The following is a 20,373-nucleotide window of genomic DNA, read 5'->3' as shown; positions in this document are numbered from 1 at the left end:
AATTTGAAAAACTGACTTGTTGGAAAGGTGGCATCCTATGATGGTGCCATGTTGAAAGTCACTGAGCTCTTCAGTAAAGCCATTCTACTGTCAATGTTTGTCTAAAGCCATTCTACTGTCAATGTTTGTCTATGGAGATTGCATGGCTGTGTGCTCGATTGTATACACCTGTCAGCAACGGGTGTGGCTGAAATAGCCGAATCCACTAATTTGAAGGGGTGTCCACATACTTTTGTATATATAGTGTATATGTACAAATCTACCTCAATTACCTCGTACCCCTGCACATCAACTCGGTATTGGTACCCCATGTACAGTTGAAGTCGGAAGTTTACATACACTTAGGTTGGAGTCATTAAAACGTGTTTTTCAACCACTCCACAAATTTCTTGCTAACAAACTATAGTTTTGGCAAGTTGGTTAGGACATCTACTTTGTGCATGACACAAGTAATTTTTCCAACAATTGTTTACAGACAGATTATTTTACTTATAATTCACTGTATAATAATTCCAGTGGGTCAGAAGTTTACATACACTCAATTAGTATTTGGTAGTATTACCTTTAAATTGTTTAACTTGGGTCAAATGTTTCGGGTAGCCTTCCACAAGTTTCCCACAATAAGTTGGGTGAATTATGGCCCATTCCTCCTGACAGAGCTGGTGTAACTAAGTCAGGTTTGTAGGGCTCCTTGCTCTGACACGCTTTTTCAGTTCTTCCCACAAATTTTCTATAGGATTGAGGTCAGGGCTTTCTGGTGGCCACTCCAATACCTTGACTTTGTTGTCCTTAAGCCATTTTGCCACAACTTTGGAAGTATGCTTGGGGTCATTGTCCATTTGGAAGACCCATTTGCGACCATGCTTTAACTTCCTGACTGATGTCTTGAGATGTTGCTTCAATATATCCATATAATTTTCCTTCCTCATGATGCCATCTATTTTGTGAAGTGCACCAGTCCCTCCTGCAGCAAAGCACCCCCACAGCATGATGCTGCCACCCCCGTGCTTCACGGTTGGGATGGTGTTCTTCGGCTTGCAAGCGACCCCCTTTTTCCTCCAAACATAACGATGGTCATTATGGCCAAACGGTTATATTTTTGTTTAATCAGACCAGAGGACATTTCTCCAAAAAGTACGGTCTTTGTCCCCATGTGCAGTTGCAAACCGTAGTCTGGCTTTTTTATGGTGCTTTTGGAGCAGTGGCTTCTTCCTTGCTGAGTGGCCTTGACTCGTTTTACTGTGGATATAGATACTTTTGTACCTGTTTCCTCCAGCATCTTCACAAGGTCCTTTGCTGTTGTTCTGGGATTGATTTGCACTTTTCGCACCAAAGTACGTTCATCTCTAGGAGACAGAGCGCGTCTCCTTCCTGAGCGGTAAGACGGCTGCGTGGTCCCATGGTGTTTATACTTGCGTACTATTGTTTGTACAGATTAATGTGGTACCTTCAGGCATTTGGAAATTGCTCCCAAGGATGAACCAGACTTGTGGAGGTCTACAATTGTTTTTCTGAGGTCTTGGCTGATTTCTTTTGATTTTCCCAAAATGTCAAGCAAAGAGGCACTGAGTATGAAGGTATGCCTGGAAATACATCCACAGGTACACCTCCAATTGACTCAAATGATGTCAATTAGCCTATCAGAAGCTTCTAAAGCCATGACATCATTTTCTGGAATTTCCCAAGCTGTTTAAAGGCACAATGTATGTAAACTTCTGACCCACTGGAATTGTGATTCAGTGAATTATAAGTGAAATAATGTCTGTAAACAGTTGTTGGAAAAATTACTTGTGTCATGCACAAAGTACATGTCCTAACCGACTTGCCAAAACTATAGTTTGTTAACAAGACATTTGTGGAGTTGTTGAAAAACAAGTTTAAACTTCCGACTTCAACTGTATGTAGGTGGTGCAGAAATACAGTACACATTTCCGGAATGAATAAATAAAGGGAAGAGTGTTGATGGCAGTGAAGCTGTTTTTCAATAGAATGAAGAAATCCCCTCGGGCTCGCCACGTCATTATAAACTACAAGCCACATTCAGCTGCCAAAGTGGCAAAATGAGTTTCCCTGTTGCCTACAGGTACCAATTATGCTGCATCCGCTCTGTTATTTATCACTGTCGTCGGGTGGAAAAGGGGACTGGTATATAAGTACCCTGCAGACAGGACTCTGACTGCAACAGGGATGGCCACATTTACCGCAGATGACACCAAAGGAGGTTGGTGGCACCTTAATTGGGGAAGACGGGCTTGTGGTAATGGTTGGAATAAGAGGAATGGTATCAAATACATCAAAAACATGGTTTCCATGTGTTTGATGCAATTTCATTCGCTCTGTTTCAGCCATTATTATGAGCTTTCCTCCCCTCAGCAGCCTCCACTGGATGACAGGGGGGTAGCATACACCTATGGTAGCAAAGGCATGCTAGTGAAAAGCATTAGAATGTGCTAGCTTAGTGTCTCAATGCAATAGATACTTAAGACAGACATCAACGTGAATCATAAACAATGCCTGTCGAACTGGAGAGAAATATGAAGCCAATTCATTCTTGGTCTGACACATTGTACGCTTCCATTTTGTCTTTCTGGAGAGGTGGAAGCTTGGCTGATTTAAACAGCTGTGGAGATGTCACCTTCCCCCGGTGAAGCCTCACGCTTTTCCTACAATCCATTTGTTTTGCTCAAACAGGCAGTGCATGCATCTGCCTGCTGTCTGTGTGTGTACTGAAACTGCTGCAGTACAAAAACAACACAATTAGCTCTCCGTTAGCTCCCTGGGATCTCACAATACTTCTCAAATTCTTTGAATTTGGAAAAGATTCCCAGAGCTGGAAGACAAGTGATTGGCTATGAAGTGAGGAAGAAAAGGGGTAAAAGAGACAGAAAGAAGGGAATACATACAAAGGGAGAAAGAAAGGAGAGTAGAAGAAAAGGCGTAGGCTTGATGTTTGGTTTAATGACTGTAAAGGCGTCCGCATGCTTCCCATCCGAAACAGTTTGGAACACTTTGTACATATATTATGACTTTGTGAAGTCTTTGTTTGTTTTTGTCTTCGGCAGACTCAAATCCAATTAATATATTTTTTTGTCTGAAAAGCCGCTCGTGGGTGCAGTCACACATTTGTTTAAGGGCACATGCACATTCAATATTTTGAGGAGCAAGGGGCACATGATGGAATTTCAAATTCAGGCGCTAAACGATGTAGTTGTATACAGTGCCTTCAGAAAGTATTCACATCCCTTGTGTTATAGCTTGAATTTAAAATGTATTAAATTGAGATTTTATGTCACTGGCCTACACACAATACCCCATAATGTCAAAGTACAATTATGTTTTTACAAATTAATACAAAATGAAAGCTGACAGTAACTACCGGTATTCAACCCATTTGTCATGGTAAGCCTCATCTCTGTATCCTACGCACACAATTATCTGTAAGGTCCCTCAGTCAAGCATTGAATTTCAAAAACAGATTAAACCACAAAGACCAGGGAGGGCAGCTATTGGTACATGGGTCAAAAAAAAAAGGCAGACACTGAATATCCCTTTGAACATGGTGAAGTTATTAATTACACTTTTGGATGGTGTATCAATACACCCAGTCACAACAAAGATACAGGCGTCCTTCCTAACCCAGTTGTCGGAGAGGAAGGAAACCACTCAGGGATTTCACCATGGTGACTTTAAAACATACTTTAAAACAGACTTTAAAACAGTTCGAGTTTATTGGCTGTGATAGGAGAAAACTGAGGGTGGATCAATAACATTGTAGTTACTCCGCAATACTAAATGACAGCGTGAAAAGAAGGAAGACTGTACAGAATAAAACAAATTCCAAAAACATGCATCCTGTTTGCAATAAGGCACTAAAGTAAAACTACAAGAAATGTGGCAAAGAAATTAACTTTAAGTCCTGAGTACAAAGTGTTATGTTTGGGGCAAATCCAACACAACACATCACTGAGTATCACTCTTATTATTTTCAAGCATGGTGGTGGCTGCATCTTGTTATTGGTATGCTTGTCATCTGCAAGGATTTGGGAGAGCTAAGCACAGGCAAAAACCAAGAGGAAAGCCTGGTTCAGTCTGCTTTCCAACAGACACTGGGAGGCAAATTCACCTTTCAGCAGGACAATAACCTAAAACACACGGCCAAATATACACTGGATTTGCTTACAGTTTTGACTTAAATCGGCTTGAAAATCTATGGCGAGACTTGAAAATGGCTCTCTAGAGATGATGAACAACCAGAGGTTGAAGAATTGTAAAAATAATATTGTACAATCCAGGTGTGCAAAGCTCTTAGAGACTTACCCAGAAAGACTCACAGCTGTAATCACTGCCAACGGTGATTCTAACATGTATTGACTCAGGGGTTTTGCGAATACTTATGTAAATGAGATATTTCTGTATTTCATTTTCAATACATTTGCAAAAATGTCTAAAAACATGTTTTCACTTTGTCATTATGTGGTATTGTGTGTAGATGGGTGAGAAACAAAATCAATTGAAATCCATTTTATATTCAGGCTGTAACACAACAAAATGTGGAATAAGTTAAGGGGTATGAACACTTTCTGAAGGCATTGTATGTCCAGGCAAGACCACGGGAGCTGGAAATCGGATTAATCTACAGAGTAATTCCACCGGTAAGTGGAACTGGCTAAATTTCATGTTTACTCGTTAGCTAATCAGTTTTGTTGGCTTGGGGTTGAGCGATATGACGTGTGCTGACGAGTTAGATGTATGTGTTGTGATCAATATTAGCGTGAGTAACAATAGTGGAATTGGCGGTTCGTCTTCAAAATAAAAGTCCCTATTGAAACTGATGCAAACGTATAAAAATAGTGAAAACATGCCACAATTGGACTAGATAATGCTAAACAAGGTTGGAATGTTGTCATATAAATTAAACAAAATACAATTGTTAGTTAACTTGACCCCCCAAAAAATGTAATCAGTTGAAATTGCACTGTGAATGTATTTGAATTCAGAATAGAATTGAGGGCATACTTACACTGAGTATACCAAACATTAGGAACAACTTCCTAATATTGAGTTGCAACCCCCTTTTCCCTCAGAACAGCCACAATTCATCGGGGCATGGACTCTACAAAGTGTTGAATGTGTTCCACAGGGATGGTGGCCCATGTTGACTCCAATGCTTCCCACAGTTGTGTCAAGTTGGCTGGATGTCCTTTGGGTGGTGGACCATTCTTGATACACACAGGAAACTGTTGAGCGTGAAAAACCCAGCAGTGTTGCAGTTCTTGACACAAACCGGTGCACCTGGCACCTACTACCACCACAGGGTTTTCCAAACTCAGAAATGTAAGTAAGTTGAGACCCCAAATGATTTCCAATTTCTTAGGCTGATACCCCTATTTCATGGGTGCACAATCCATAGGTTAGGCTGTACACTGCATATAAGTATACCCCCAATGCAACTCTGAATTCAAATACATCCACAGTGCAAAAACTGTAGTGTTTTTGTTAAGTTAACTAATTATTGTCTTTTGCTGAATTTATATAACAACATTCCACCCTTGTTTAGCATGATTTAGCCCAATTGTGGCATGTTTTCTCTATTTGTAGTCATTTGCATCAGTTTCAATGGGGGACTTTTATTTTGAAGGTGAACTGCCGACTCCACTATTGTTGCTGACGCTAATGTTGTTCACAACACACTGGTTTGCGTTAGCTAGCTAACTAGCAGCGTAAGTCACGCACAAACTATTGCCGGCCTTGTTGCGCTATCTAGCTAGCTTGCTTTGCATGGGACCTACATTAACGTTAGCACACAAGCTTGCTCTCGCTGTATTTATCGTCTGTTGGCCTACTCAGTCCAAGTTTCAAGCCATCTTTGTACAAAGGTAAATACAATTTGACAGGACCAAAGACCGTACAGTATGACTTCTGGGAACGCTTGCGAAGCAGACCAAGCAGACCAGGCCGGGGTTTGAGAAGTCAATGAGAGAAGTGAAAAATCTTCCGTAGTTGTTCATTTTCTCGAAATCTAAAGGCACAACATAGATTCGAGCCAATGTCTTAAGTAGTTCAACATGTCATTACTCCAACCTCGTGAAATTGCCTTTGATTTGACGACCTGTATGATCTGATTGGTCAAAATACCAATTAGTGGAGAAAATCATCAGAATTGGGCTGCCTGTGTCAATATAGGGACCCATGTTGTAGCCCACATGGGTTTGTCCATGTCTGGCCCAAAAGGTTAACCAAACTAGGTACCAGCTACGATTACCATTAAGAGTCATTGGATAAAGACCGAAATATTGCACTGGATCAGTAGCCTAAATACTTAATTATGTTTTCTTTTCACAGCTATCTATGAACAGGCCCGGATCAAACATAAAAAGGCAGAGGAGAATTCTGATCTGCAGACGGACTCAGACATGCCGAGGGGGGGCTGATTTTCCTATGAACACTGTCCACGATGTGGAGGCGATGGAACAAAATGAGTCGAAATGGCTTTCCTGAATGGAGTGGTAGGTGCTATGAAAGGGATATTGTAGTAGTATTTTGTAGTATTTTGTTCATTAGTCCACTATTAATAAAATTCCCAAAATTGTGCAGGTTAGCAATCAAGCTTGGAAAATTTCTAATGAGTGGATTCAGCTATTTCAGCCACACCTGTTGCTGACAGGTGTATAAAATAGAGCACACAGCCATGCAATCTCCATAGACAAACATTGGCAGTAGAATGGTTTTACTCAGTGACTTTCAACGTGGCATCGTCATAGGATACCACCTTTCCAACAAGTCAGTTCGTAACATTTCTGCCCTGCTAGGGCTGCCCCGATCAACTGTAAGTGCTGTTATTGTGAAGTGGAAACGTCTAGGAGCTCAGCCGCGAAGTGGTAGGCCACACAAGCTCACAGAACGGGACCGCTGAGAGCTGAAGCGCGTAAAAATTGTCTGTCCTCAGTTGCAACACTCACTACCGAGTTCCAAATTGCCTCTGAAAGCAACGTCAGCACAAGAACTGCTCATCGGGAACTGCATGAAATAGGTTTCCATGGCCGAGCAGCCACACACAAGCCTCAAATGACTATGCACAATGCCAAGCATCAGCTTGAGTGGTGTAAAGTTTGAATCTGGGTTTGGCGGATGCCAGGAGAACGCTACCTGCAAGTACCCAATTGTCATACTTGAGTAAAAGTAAAGATACCTTAATAAAAATGACTCAAGTAAAAGTGAAAGTCACCCAGTACAATACTACTAAAGTAAAAGTCTAAAAGTATTTGGTTTTAAATATACTTAAGTATCAAAAGTAAAAAATCATTACAAATTGCATATATTTAGCAAACCAGACGGCACCATTTTCTTGTTTTTTTAATTTACGTATAGCCAGCGGCACACTCCAACACTCAGACATAGTTTACAAACTTAGCATGTGTGTTTAGTGAGTCCACCAGATCAAAGGCAGTAGGGATGACAATTGTCCTGTCCTGCTAAGCATTCAAAGTGTAACGAGTACTTGTGTGTCAATGAAAATATATGGAGTAAAAAGTACATAATTTTCTTTAGGTAGTGAAGTAAAAGTTGTCAAAAATATAAATAGTAAAGTAAAGATACCTGAAAAAACGACTTACATCTGGAAAGTATTCAAACCCCTTTACTTTTTCCACATTTTGTTACAGCCTTATTCTAAAATGGATAAAATCGTTTTTTTCCCCCTCATCAATCTACACACAATACCCCATTATGACAAAGCAAAAACAGGTTTTTAGAAATGTTTGCAAATTTATTAAAAATAAAAAACTGAAACTACACATTTACAAAAGTATTCAGACCCTTTACTCAGTACTTTGTTGAAGCATCTTTGGCAGCGATTACAGCCTCAAGCCTTCTTGGGTATGACGCCACAAGCTTGTCACAACTGTATTTGGGATGTTTCTCCCATTTTTCTCTGCAGATCCTCTCAAGCTCTGTCAAGTTGGATGGGGAGTGACGCTACACAACTATTTTCAGGTCTCTCCAGAGACGTTCAATAGGGTTCAAGTCAGGCCTCAAGCTGGGCCACTCAAGGACATTCAGAGACTTGTCCAGATGCCATTCCTGCGTTGTCTTGGCTGTGTGCTTAGGGTCGTTGTCCTGTTAGAAGGTGAACGTTCGCCCAAGTCTGAGGCACTGAGCGCTCTGGAGCAGGTTTTCATGAAGAATCTCTCTGTACATTGCTCTGTTCATCTTTCCCTCGATCCTGACTAGTCTCCCAGTTCCTGCCTCTGAAAAACATCCCCACAGCATGAAGCTGCCACCACCATGCTTCACCGTAGGGATGGTGCCAGGTTTCCGCTGGACGTGACGCTTAGCATTCAGGGCAAAGAGTTCAATCTTGGTTTCATCAGACCAGACAATCTTGTTTCTCATGGTCTGAGAGTCCTTTAGGTGCCTTTTGGCAAACTCCAAATGGGCTGTCATGTGCATTTCAATGAGGAGTGGCTTCCGTCTGGCCAATCTACCATAAAGTTCTGATTGGTGGAGTGCTGCGGAGATGGTTGTCCTTCTGGAAGGTTCTCCCATCTCCACAGAAGAACTCTGGAGCTCTGTCAGAGTGACCATCTGGTTCTTGATCACCTCCCTGCCCAAGGCCCTTCTCCCCCGATTGCTCAGTTTGGCCGTGCGGCCAGCTCTAGGTGGTTCCAAACTTCTTCCTTTTAAGAATGATGGCCACTGTGTTCTTGGGGACCTTCAATGCTGCAGAAATTTTTTGGTACCCTTCCTCAGATCTGTGCCTCAACAAAATCCTGTCTCGGCGCTCTCAGACAAAACCTTTGGCATGGTTTTTGATCTGACATGCACTTTCAACTGTGGGACCTTATATAGACAGGTGTGTGCTTTTCCAGATCATGTCCAATCAATTTAATTTACCACAGGTGGACTCCAATCAAGTTGTAGAAACATCACAAGGATGATCAGTGGAAACAGGATGAACCTGAGCTCAATTTTGAGTCTCTTAGCAAGAGCCTGAATACGTACAGTAGCAGTCAAACGTTTGGACACACCTACTCATTAGGTTTTTCTTTATTTTTCCTATTTTCTACATTGTAGAATAATAGTGAAGACTTCAAAACTTTGAAATAACACATATGGAATCATGTAGGAAGCAAAAAAGTGTTAAACAAATTAAAATATATTCTAAATTTGATATTCTTCAAATAGCCACCCTTTGCCTTGATGACAGCTTTACACACTCTTGGCATTCTCTCAACCAGCTTAACCTGAAATGCTTTTCAAACAGTCTTGAAGGAGTTCCCAGATATGCTGATCACTTGTTGGCTGCTTTTCCTTCACTCTGCAGTCCGACTCATCCCAAACCATCCCAATTGGGTTGAGGTCGGGGGATTGTGGAGGCCAGGTTATCTGATGCAGCACACCATCACTCTCCTTCTTGGTCAAATAGTCCTTACACAACCTGGAGGTGTGTTGGGTCATTGTCCTGTTGAAAAACATATGATAGTCCCACTAAGCCCAAACCACATGGGATGGCGTATCGCTGCAGAATGCTGTGGTAGACATGCTGGTTAACTGTGCCTTGAATTCTAAATAAATCACAGACAGTGTCAACAGCAAAGCACCCACACACCATAACACCTCCTCATCCATGCTTTACGGTGGGAACTACACATGCAGAGATCATCCGTTCACCCACACCGCGTCGCACAAAGACACGGCGGTTGGAACCAAAAATCTCCAATTTGGACTTCAGACGAAGATCAAATTTCAACCTGTCTAATGTCCATTGCTCGTGTTTCTTGGCCCAAGCAGGTCTCTTCTTCTTATTGGTGTCCTTTAGTAGTGGTTATCTTCACCAGCAGAGGTAACTCTGGGTGTTCCATTTGCTGTGGCGGTCCTCATGAGATCCAGTTTCATCATAGCGCTTGATGGCTTTTGCGACTGCACTTAAAGAAGTTCTTGAATTTCTCTTTGCTTATTTGAGCTGATCTTGCCCTAATATGGACTTGGTCTTTTACCAAATAGGGCTATCTTCTGTATACCACCCTTACCAAGTCACAACACAGCTGATTGGCTCAAACGCATTAAGAAATAAGAAATAAATTCCACAAATTAACTTTTAAGAAGGTACACATGTTAATTGAAAAGCATTCCTGGTGACTACCCCATGAAGCTGGTTGAGAGAATGCCAGGAGTGTGCAAAGCTGTCATCAAAGCAAAGGGTGGCAATTTGAAGAATCTCAAATATAAAATATATTTTGATTTGTTTAACACTTTTTTGGTTACTACATGATTCTATTTAATAGTTTTGATGTCTTCACTATTATTCTACAATGTAAAAAATTGTAAAAATAAAGACAAACCCTTGAATGAGTAGGTGTGTCCAAACCTTTTACTGGTAGTTATTTTATTTAAATCTACAAAATAATCTACCATTTTTATTTTTTTCACTTCGTCATTGTGGGGTATCGTGTGTGTATATCGATCAGGATAAAACTGAATGTAATCCATTTTAGAATAAGGCTGTAACGTAACAAAATGTGTAAAAATTCAAGGGGTCTGAATACTTTCCGAATGCACTGTAAGTAGTAGTACTTTAAAGTATTTGTACTTAAGTACTTTACACCAATGGTTCGGGCTAGGCCCCTTAGTTCCAGTGAAGGGAAATCTTAACACTACAGCATACAATGACATTCTAGACGATTCTGTGCTTTCAACTTTGTGGCAACAGTTGGGGAAGGCCCTTTCCTGTTTCAGCATGACAATGCCCCTGTGCACAAAGCAAGGTCCATACATAAATGGTTTGTCGAGATCGGTGTGGAAGAACTTGACTGGCCTGCACAGAGCCCTGACCTCAACCCCATCGAACACCTTTGGCATGAATTGGAACGCCAACTGCGACCCAGGGCTAGTTGCCCAACATCAGCGCCCGACCTCACTAATGCTCTTGTGGCTGAATGGAAGCAAATCCCCGCAGGAACACTGCTGTACTGAAAGTCCTCTATCTTGAGAATGTCACTGCTGACATGCACATTTTCGGGATTGTTTACAGGGTGAGGAAACCAATGTGTACATTTGTCATTTGATTGAACTATCCTTTTAATCAGAGTTCCTGCATTGCATTTGATCTGATTTATTTGATAAAGAAAACTGCTTTTGTCTCAATCTCTTAAGGTTGTTTGGGAAGCAGCATCTTGGGCAATTTATGAAGCCCAACATTAACCCACATAAATCCCAATATGGCAACCACATGTGGGGCCAATGTGTATACTGAGGACAACACTTTGTTGGTCCCTGTTAGGGCCCTGTGTAGCTCAGTTGGTAGAGCATGGCGCTTGCAACGCCAGGGTTGTGGGTTCGTTTCCCACGGGTGGCCAGTATGAAAAAATGTATGCACTCACTAACTGTAAGTCGCTCTGGATAAGAGCGTCTGCTAAATGACTAAAATGTAAAATGTTTCTGTCATGGGGCCTGTGGAACAGCCCTTCATTAACCCATATGGGCCCCACATGGAAATGTTGTCTGGGAGAAAGACACAGTGAGGCAAATAGGCAGTGTAGTCCTCTCTCCAAATAAATTCAACACTGAGATGGGCAGTCACTTCTGATCTGGTCTTTTTGTTTTTTTCTCAAGCCTCAGAACTAATGCATTAGGAGGGTTCTCTTTCTCAGGAACATTCTGTCTGGAGCTCCTCGGTGAAGGCTGACTCAGTTTTCCGCAGACATGTCTGACGGAACGATCGGGGGAAACATCTATCCTGTGTCCGACTGCTTCTGTCTGTCCACTTCAGCTGGTGACATGTGACTAACTAAGTACAGAGGATACCAAACAAAGGCACTTACTCGTGCTATGTCACTTCGGTGGCCTGGCTTTCGGGTTCTTTAGCAAACCTTCGTGGACAAGGCAGCCGATCTCACTAACTTTACCTAACTTTGAAGCACTGTTTCAGACAATATGTAAATACCATCATCACCATCATCATATCATCATCACCATCTCCCACTGACCTGAGTTCTCATCCACTCTCTCCTCCACCGTATGGTCCTTCTGGTGGACCCATTCACTGTTACACTTGAAATAGATCTGAGTAGCGGGTGTGGCCTTGCAGTAGAGATTGACAGGTTTGTTCTTGATGATGTATGCCTCCTCAGGTTCCATCAGGAAGTGGGGGAGTGGCTCCGGGGGGTCCGAGGGAAATGTCTCGGGCAGCTCCCTCAACCCCAGAAAGCCATCCTCATCTCTCACTGCAGAAAGAGAGATGCGGAGGGAGAAAGAAAGAGACAGAGGAAGAGAGAGAGAAAAAAAATATATATAGAGAGATATAAATAAGAGGTTAAACATTATACTAAATATCAGCATTACAATACATACACAGTGTACAAAACATTATGAACACCTGCTCTTTCCATGCCATAGATTGACAAGGTGAATCCATGTGAAAGCTATGATCCCTTGTTGATGTCACTTGTTAAATCCATTTCAATCAGTGTAGATGAAGAGGAGGAGACAGGTTAAAGAAGGATTTTTAAGGGTGAATGGGCAAGACAAAAAATGTAAGTGCCTTTGAACGGGTTATAGTAGTAGATCCTAGGCGCACAGGTTTGTGTCAAGAACTGCAACGCTGCTGGGTTTTTCACGCTCAACAGTTTCCCATGTGTATCAAGAATGGTCCACCAACCAAAGGACATCGAGCCAACTTGACACAACTGTGGGAAGCATTTGAGTCAACATGGGCCAGCATCCCCGTGGAACTCTTTTGACACCTTGTAGAGTCCATTCCCCAACAAATTGAGGCTTTTCTGAGGGCAACTCAACATTAGGAAGGTGTTCTAATGTTTTGTACACTCAGTGTATGTCAGACAATTGTTCTGCAAATACCTATCAATCGTGTTTGTCCTCAATATGACCACCACACAACAACTTCACAAAATCAAATTAAATGAACAACAATTGGCTCTTCTTCACATAAGTGCAATTCAGAATTAGTCATGGTAACGGAAAAGCTTTTCATTATAATCAGTTCTGACATTTTCTCTGATGAAGGTTCTACAAAAGAGTCAGTGGAGAGAAGTGGAGAGTTCAAAAATTTGGGGTCACTTAGAAATGTCTTTGTTTTCGAAAGAAAAGCAATTATTTTGTCCATTAAAATAACATCAAATTGATCAGAAATACAGTGTAGACATTGTTAATGTTGTAAATGGCTATTGTTGCTGGAAACTGCAGATTTTTACAAAAACAAGTGATCTAATGATTCTGTCTCTTCGCAGCAAAATCTGCAGAGCTGGGATGGTTGTATCCCCCATATATATAACATTATATTGGTTGCAAGAATTTTGTATAATAATTTACATTGAAAAGTCTAAGTTTTGAATCCGGCGTCATTTTTTGTATCAGTTCATAAACCATGTACCATGGATTCGGTACATCGAAAATTTCCTCCCAACTTTTTTGCAACCTGTATGGTGCAGCTGTTCATTTATTGGTTCTTAAATGAAACTGGTATACTTTTTTATTTATCACAATTTTCTTCAGCCAATTTTGGTCTTTAATGCAGGGCCAAAAGACAAGTTCCTTACCTTATCCCCTTTCCACTTGCCTCCTCCATTTTTGCGGTAATGCTGCAATCAATTGGTTGTAATTTTGGATAGAGCAGACATTTCCATATATTTTTGTTAACTGTATGTGTTACATAACTCCCCCAGTGCTATTTATGATATCATTTAAAAAGATTATACAGTCTTTGTTATTTTTTATAATGTAATTGTTTATCAATTTGTATATTTGAGTTTAACCATATTAATTGTTCTAATATTTGTTCTGTCATTTCCGGTGGATTAAACTGAAATTGCAACCAGCTTTCTATGTGTTATGTGGGCAGCTTGTCTCTCCCTTTTCTGTTTCCCTTCCTCCTTGTTTTGTCCCCTCTTTGTCTGTTGTATCTGTATGTGTGTTTGTCCCCTTTATGTGGGTGTGTCTGGAGTGGATCAGGGGGCGTGCTCAGGATCTGCCTCTCCTGTGCAGCTGCGGGTTGTTTCCAGTGATTCCTGCCTACGCAGCTGCATCCTATTCTCTCATCAACCTGCACTACTAATTCCTGGGCATGGCTCTCCACCGGCGCCAGATCGTTGTTCTTACTAGAGCGGTAACTTGGCTCACCAGTAAAGTTATATTATCTTAGTCTTCAGCCTGGCTTTTTACTCTCCTTAACCTGTCGTTTGTTTTGTCTTCAGTTCAGACATACCTCCCTGCCTGCCTGCCTGCCTGCCTGCCTGCCTGCCTCAGCCTCTCCTTCCTCCGGAGCCGACTAGCCCACTCTGTTCCTTTTCTTCAGTTGTTTTTTGGACTAAGACAAATTGAACTTTTATTAAAATAATTTTTGTTTCCTCCACTCCCTTAGTCGTGTTTGTTTCTCTGAGTGCTGGGTTGAACCATAGCGTAACAGAACGATCTGGCCATGGACCCAACAGAGAAACAGCACGGGGCAAACGAAGACAGCTTCCAACAAGCTATCCAGGCTCAAGGAACGTTGCTAGGACAGCATGACCAATTGATTTGGACTCTTGTGGAAGATAATCATCAATTGCTGAACCAGGTGACTCAGTTAACTACACAAGTCTCTAAATTGTCTGTTATCAGTTCTCCATCTCTCTCTGACCCCCAGTTTGATGCACCCCAAGTTGTTTCCTCTGACATTATGCAGGCTTCGTTCCGTCGGGAACCCCCTGTCACGTCGCCTGAACCGTTCAATGGAGAATTGGACAAGTGCCGGGGATTTTTGCTTCAGTGTGACTTGATTTTTCGGCAGAGACCACTGTCGTTTTCTACTGATTCCTCTAAGGTACATTATGTTCTGGGGCTGTTAAGAGGGAGAGCTCTGGTTTGGGCTGAGGCTGTGTGCTCAGATCAAACTTTGACTGGATTGACTTTTGCTGATTTTTCTGCTAAATTGAAGACTGTTTTTGACCATCCTGACCATGTGGGTAATTCCTCCAAGATACTTTTTAATTTGAGGCAGGGTTCTAACAGTGTGGCAGAGTACTCTATTGAGTTCTGGACGTTGGCAGCGGACTCCAAGTGGAACAATGTGGCACTTCAAGGAGCATTTCTAAACGGTTTGAATGAAGCCATTAAGGATGAACTGGCTGCTCGTGATGAGCCACATGATTTACATTCTCTCGTTTCCCTGTCCATTAAGCTAGACAACCGGTTGCGGAGAGGCGTCGGGAGAGAGGCGGTCGGCCACATCTAGGAGGACGAGTTCCCCAGCCTTCAACCACTCGAGTCTCGCCTCCCGGAGCCGGCAGCTTCTTGTTCCTGATCCCATCCCGAGCACAGAGGAGGAACCAATGCAAGTGGGTCGAGCTCAACTACCTCCAGCAGAGCGGCAACGGGCGCCTCCAGGCAGGTGAGTGCCTGTACTGTGGAGACGCCACACACATTCTGGCTACATGCCCTAAGCGACCCAAAAGACAAGGCTCGCTCCGTAACGGTGGGGTCTACTTGCGAGCCCAGAGTTAGATCCGGAACCCGTCATTCCCCGATTACAAGTACCTGTAACCTTACGTTTCCAGAGTCATTCCCTGCCACTCTCAGCTCTCATAGACTCAGGTGCAGAAGACAACTTTATTAGCCACCAGTTCGTTACACAAGCTCGTATCCCCATGGAGCCACTACCTACCCCCATTCGGGTCACAGCCCTTGATGGGCGCCTCCTTGCGGAGATAACTCATCAAACCTCCCCCGTTTCCCTAGTGATTTCTGGCAATCATTGTGAAAGCATTCAGTTAAGAGTTATGTCTGGCTCAGCTACCTCACTAATCCTTGGCTTCCCCTGGTTGGCTCTTCACAACCCACAAATTGATTGGACACGTCACACCATTCTCAGTTGGAGCACTAACTGCCATTCAGAGTGCCTTAGATCAGCGGTTCCCCCCACTAAGTGTAACCCAACTCATCCCTCAGCTCCTCTCGATCTGTCATCTGTCCCCAAAGAATACCATGACTTAGCGGAGGTTTTCAGTAAGGACAAGGCTCTGTCTCTACCACCACATAGGCCTTATGATTGCCCTATTGAACTGCTTCCTGGTGCTCCCTTGCCCTCTAGTCGCTTATACAATCTGTCCCGACCGGAAAGAGAGGCAATGGAGCAGTATATTGGGGATTCTCTGGCCTCTGGCATAATCCGCCCCTCGTCGTCTCCTTTGGGTGCAGGGTTCTTTTTCGTGGAAAAGAAAGACAAGTCGTTACGCCCCTGTATCGATTTCAGGGGTTTAAACAACATAACTGTTAAAAACAAGTATCCCCTTCCACTCATCAACTCAGCTTTTGAACCTCTGCATGGCGCCACAGTTTTTTCCAAGCTCGACCTCAGGAACGCTTATCACCTTGTCCGAATCTGAAAGGGAGATGAGTGGAAAACCGCTTTCAACACTCCACTGGGACATTTTGAGTATTTGGTCATGCCCTTTGGGCTCTCAAACGCCCCTGCTGTTTTCCAAGCCATGGTGAACGATGTTCTTAGGGATTTTTTGAACCGTTTTGTCTTTGTATACCTGGATGATATTCTTGTTTTTTCCAAGTCACCCGAGGAGCATGAGTCACACATCCGTCAAGTCCTTCAACGGCTCTTGGAGAACAAGCTGTACGTCAAAGCAGAAAAGTGTGAGTTCCACAAACAGTCTACATCGTTCCTTGGTTTCATAATTGAGAGCGGGCAGGTGAAGGCGGACCCCGAGAAGATCCGGGCAGTGACGGAATGGCCCACACCCACCACCCGTAAGCAACTTCAACGATTTTTGGGCTTTGCTAACTTCTACCGTAGATTCATTAAGGGTTTTAGTAAAGTGGTGGCACCCCTTACTAGACTCACATCCCCAAAAGTCCCTTTTCTGTGGTCCCCTGAGGCGGACCAGGCGGTAGGGGTTTTGAAGGAACTGTTTTCCACCTCCCCCGTGTTGATACACCCCAATACCTCTCTGCAGTTTGTTGTGGAGGTGGACGCGTCGGACTCAGGTGTGGGAGCAGTCCTCTCCCAGCGCTCCCCCACTGACCAAAAGCTTCACCCCTGTGCTTTTTTCTCCAAGAAATTGTCACCCACAGAACGGAATTACGACGTTGGAAACCGGGAACTGCTGGCGGTTAAGCTAGCACTGGAAGAATGGCGGCACTGGCTGGATGGAGCTGAACTGCCGTTTGTGGTCTGGACAGACCACAAAAACTTGGCTTACATCCAAGCCACTAAGAGACTCAACTCACGCCAAGCCAGATGGGCCCTGTTTTTTAGTAGGTTTAACTTTATTCTTACATACAGACCGGGGTCAAGAAATGTTAAACCAGATGCTTTGTCCCGCCAGTTTGCTGACCCTTCGGAGACCAGCAAGCCTGAGGCAGTCTTGCCTTCCTCATGCGTCGTGGCGGCAGTACAGTGGGAGATCGAGTCTCTTGTGAAGACTGCACTTGCCACGGACCCGGGACTGGGTGATGGACCTCCCAACCTACTCTTTGTTCCCGAGACGGTCCGGTCTCAGGTGTTGCAGTGGATTCACACCTCCCGTTTTGCTGGTCACCCTGGGATGAGACGCACGTTGACGCTGCTTAGGAGACATTTTTGGTGGCCTTCAATGGAAACTGACGTTCGGGCTTTTTTGGCAGCCTGTTCAACCTGTGCTCGGGGCAAAGCCTCCCATCAGTCCCCTTCGGGGCTGCTGCTACCCCTCCCAGTTCCCAGCCGTCCCTGGTCCCACATTGCCATGGATTTTGTCACCGGCCTACCCAAGTCTGAAGGTAATGATACTATACTTACCATTGTGGACAGATTCTCTAAATCTGTCCACTATATAGCATTACCAAAATTACCGTCTGCCAGTGAGACAGCGGACCTCCTAGTCCAACATGTATTCCGTCCCCATGGAATACCTGTGGACATCGTATCTGATAGAGGCCCACAGTTTACTTCCCGTGTTTGGAAGATTTTCTGTTCTGCTTTGGGTGCTTCCGTTAGTCTGTCCTCAGGGTTTCATCACCAGACCAACGGTCAAGCAGAAAGAGCCAATCAAAACCTCGAAGCAACCCTTCGTTGTGTGGCTGCTCAACATCCATCATCCTGGGCCAAACATCTGCCTTGGATAGAGTACGCCCACAACTCCCTCACCACCTCTGCCACCGGTCTTTCACCCTTCGAGGTTACCATGGGTTATCAACCCCCTCTGTTTCCTGCTCAGGAGAAGGAATTGGCTGTTCCTTCGGTTCAGGAGAACCTCCGCCGCTGCCAGAGAGTGTGGAGCGACGCTCGGGAAGCATTGCTTCGGACCACCGACAGGAACAAGACGACAGCGGATAGGAGCAGAACTCCCGCACCTGTGTTTCATCCTGGTCAAGAGGTTTGGCTGTCATCAAAGAACGTACCTCTTCGTACCAAATCACGCAAGCTGTCTCCTCGGTACCTGGGTCCGTTTGTGGTGGAGTCCATCATTAACCCCGCTGCGGTTCGTTTGAAGTTGCCTTCAGCCATGAAGATACACCCTACTTTCCACGTCTCCCAACTGAAACCTGTGTCCTCCAGCCTTTTGTGTCCGCCGGCTGATCCACCTCCACCTGTTCGCCTCATTGACGACCATCCGGCCTACACCGTCAGTAGGTTCCTGGACTCTCGGAGGCGGGGTAGGGGTCTCCAATACCTAGTCGATTGGGAAGGTTATGGACCAGAGGAGAGGTCTTGGGTCCCTAAGCGTTTTGTGTTGGATCCTCAGCTGATCACGGACTTCCATCAAGACAACCCTGACAGGCCTGGTGGGTCGCCAGGTGGCGACCATTGAGGGGGGGGTACTGTTATGTGGGCAGCTTGTCTCTCCCTTTTCTGTTTCCCTTCCTCCTTGTTTTGTCCCCTCTTTGTCTGTTGTATCTGTATGTGTGTTTGTCCCCTTTATGTGGGTGTGTAGCCATTTTCTGTAGCCTGTCAACTATGTGTCTGTCTATCCCTATTCTCTCCTCTCCGCACAGGCTATATAAACGCCTCACACCTCGTGGCTGCTGCCACTCTAACCTGGCGGTCCCTGCACCCACGACCCACGTGGAGTTCCAGGTCTCCGGCAGCCTCTGGAACTGCCGTTCTGCGGCCAACAAGGCAGAGTTCATCTCAGCCTATGCTACCCTCCAGTCCCTCGACTTCTTGGCGCTGACGGAAACATGGATTACAACAGAAAACACTGCTACTCCTACTGCTCTCTCTTTGTGTGACCATGTGTTGTCGCATACCCCGAGAGCATCTGGTCAGCGGGGTGGTGGCACAGGAATCCTCATCTCTCCCAAGTGGACATTCTCTCTTTCTCCCCTGACCCATATGTCTATCTCCTCATTTGAATTCCATGCTGTCACAGTCACTAGCCCATTCAAGCTTAACATCCTTATCATTTATCGCCCTCCAGGATCCCTTGGAGAGTTCATCAATGAGCTTGATGCCTTGATAAGTTCCTTTCCGGAGGATGGCTCACTCCTCACAGTTCTGGGTGACTTTAACCTCCCTACGTCTACCTTTGACTCATTTCTCTCTGCCTCCTTCTTTCCGCTCCTCTCCTCTTATGACCTCACCCTCTCACCGTCCCCCCCTACTCTTTACTAGATGCTGTTCTTCTACTAATCTCACTGCAACTACCCTCCAAGTCTCCGATCACTACTTTGTATCCTTTTCTCTCTCGCTCTCCTCCAACACTACTCACTCTGCCCCTACTCAGATGGTAATGTGCCGTCGCAACCTTCGCTCTCTCTCTCCCGCTACTCTCTCCTCTTCCATCCTATCATCTCTTCCCTCTGCTCAATCCTTCTCCCTCCAATCTCCTGATTCTGCCTCCTCAACCCTCCTCTCCACCCTTTCTGCATCCTTTGACTCTCTATGTCCTCTATCCTCCCGGCCGGCTCGGTCCTCCCCTCCAGCTCCGTGGCTTGACGACTCATTGTGAGCTCACAGAACAGGGCTCCGGGCAGCCGAGCGGAAATGGAGGAAAACTAGACTCCCTGCGGACCAGGCATCTTTTCACTCCCTCCTCTCTACATTTTCTTCCTCTGTTTCTGCTGCTAAAGCCACTTTCTACCACTCTAAATTCCAAGCATCTGCTTTTAACCCTAGGAAGCTCTTTGCCACCTCCTCCCTGCTGAATCCTCCCCCCCTCCTCCCTCTCTGTGGATGAATTCGTCAACCATTTTGAAAAGAAGGTTGACGAAATCCGATCCTCGTTCGTTAAGTCAAATGACACCGCTGGTCCTGCTCACACTGCCCTACCCTATGCTTTGACTTCTTTCTCCCTCCTCTCTCCAGATGAAATCTTGCGACTTGTGATGGCCGGCCGCCCAACAACCTGCCCGTTTGACCCTATCCCCTCCTCTCTTCTCCAGACCATTTCC

General features: G+C 44.4%; 1 protein-coding gene across 1 annotated transcript in view; it reads right to left on the bottom strand.

Moving 5' to 3' along the window:
• Positions 1 to 20,373, bottom strand: part of LOC121587490 (netrin receptor UNC5C-like) — a 326,918-nt gene that overhangs the window by 211,679 nt on the left and 94,866 nt on the right. Inside the window, exon 2 of the mRNA XM_041904465.2 lies at positions 11,985 to 12,221. Coding sequence (XP_041760399.2) covers positions 11,985 to 12,221 — 237 coding nt within the window. The remainder of the gene's footprint in view (positions 1 to 11,984; positions 12,222 to 20,373) is intronic.

The sequence above is a fragment of the Coregonus clupeaformis genome, chromosome 18, assembly GCF_020615455.1.
Source record: "Coregonus clupeaformis isolate EN_2021a chromosome 18, ASM2061545v1, whole genome shotgun sequence".
NCBI lineage: Eukaryota > Metazoa > Chordata > Actinopteri > Salmoniformes > Salmonidae > Coregonus > Coregonus clupeaformis.
Note: the sequence above shows the minus strand (reverse complement) of the source record. Positions and strands in the feature narration are given on the sequence as shown.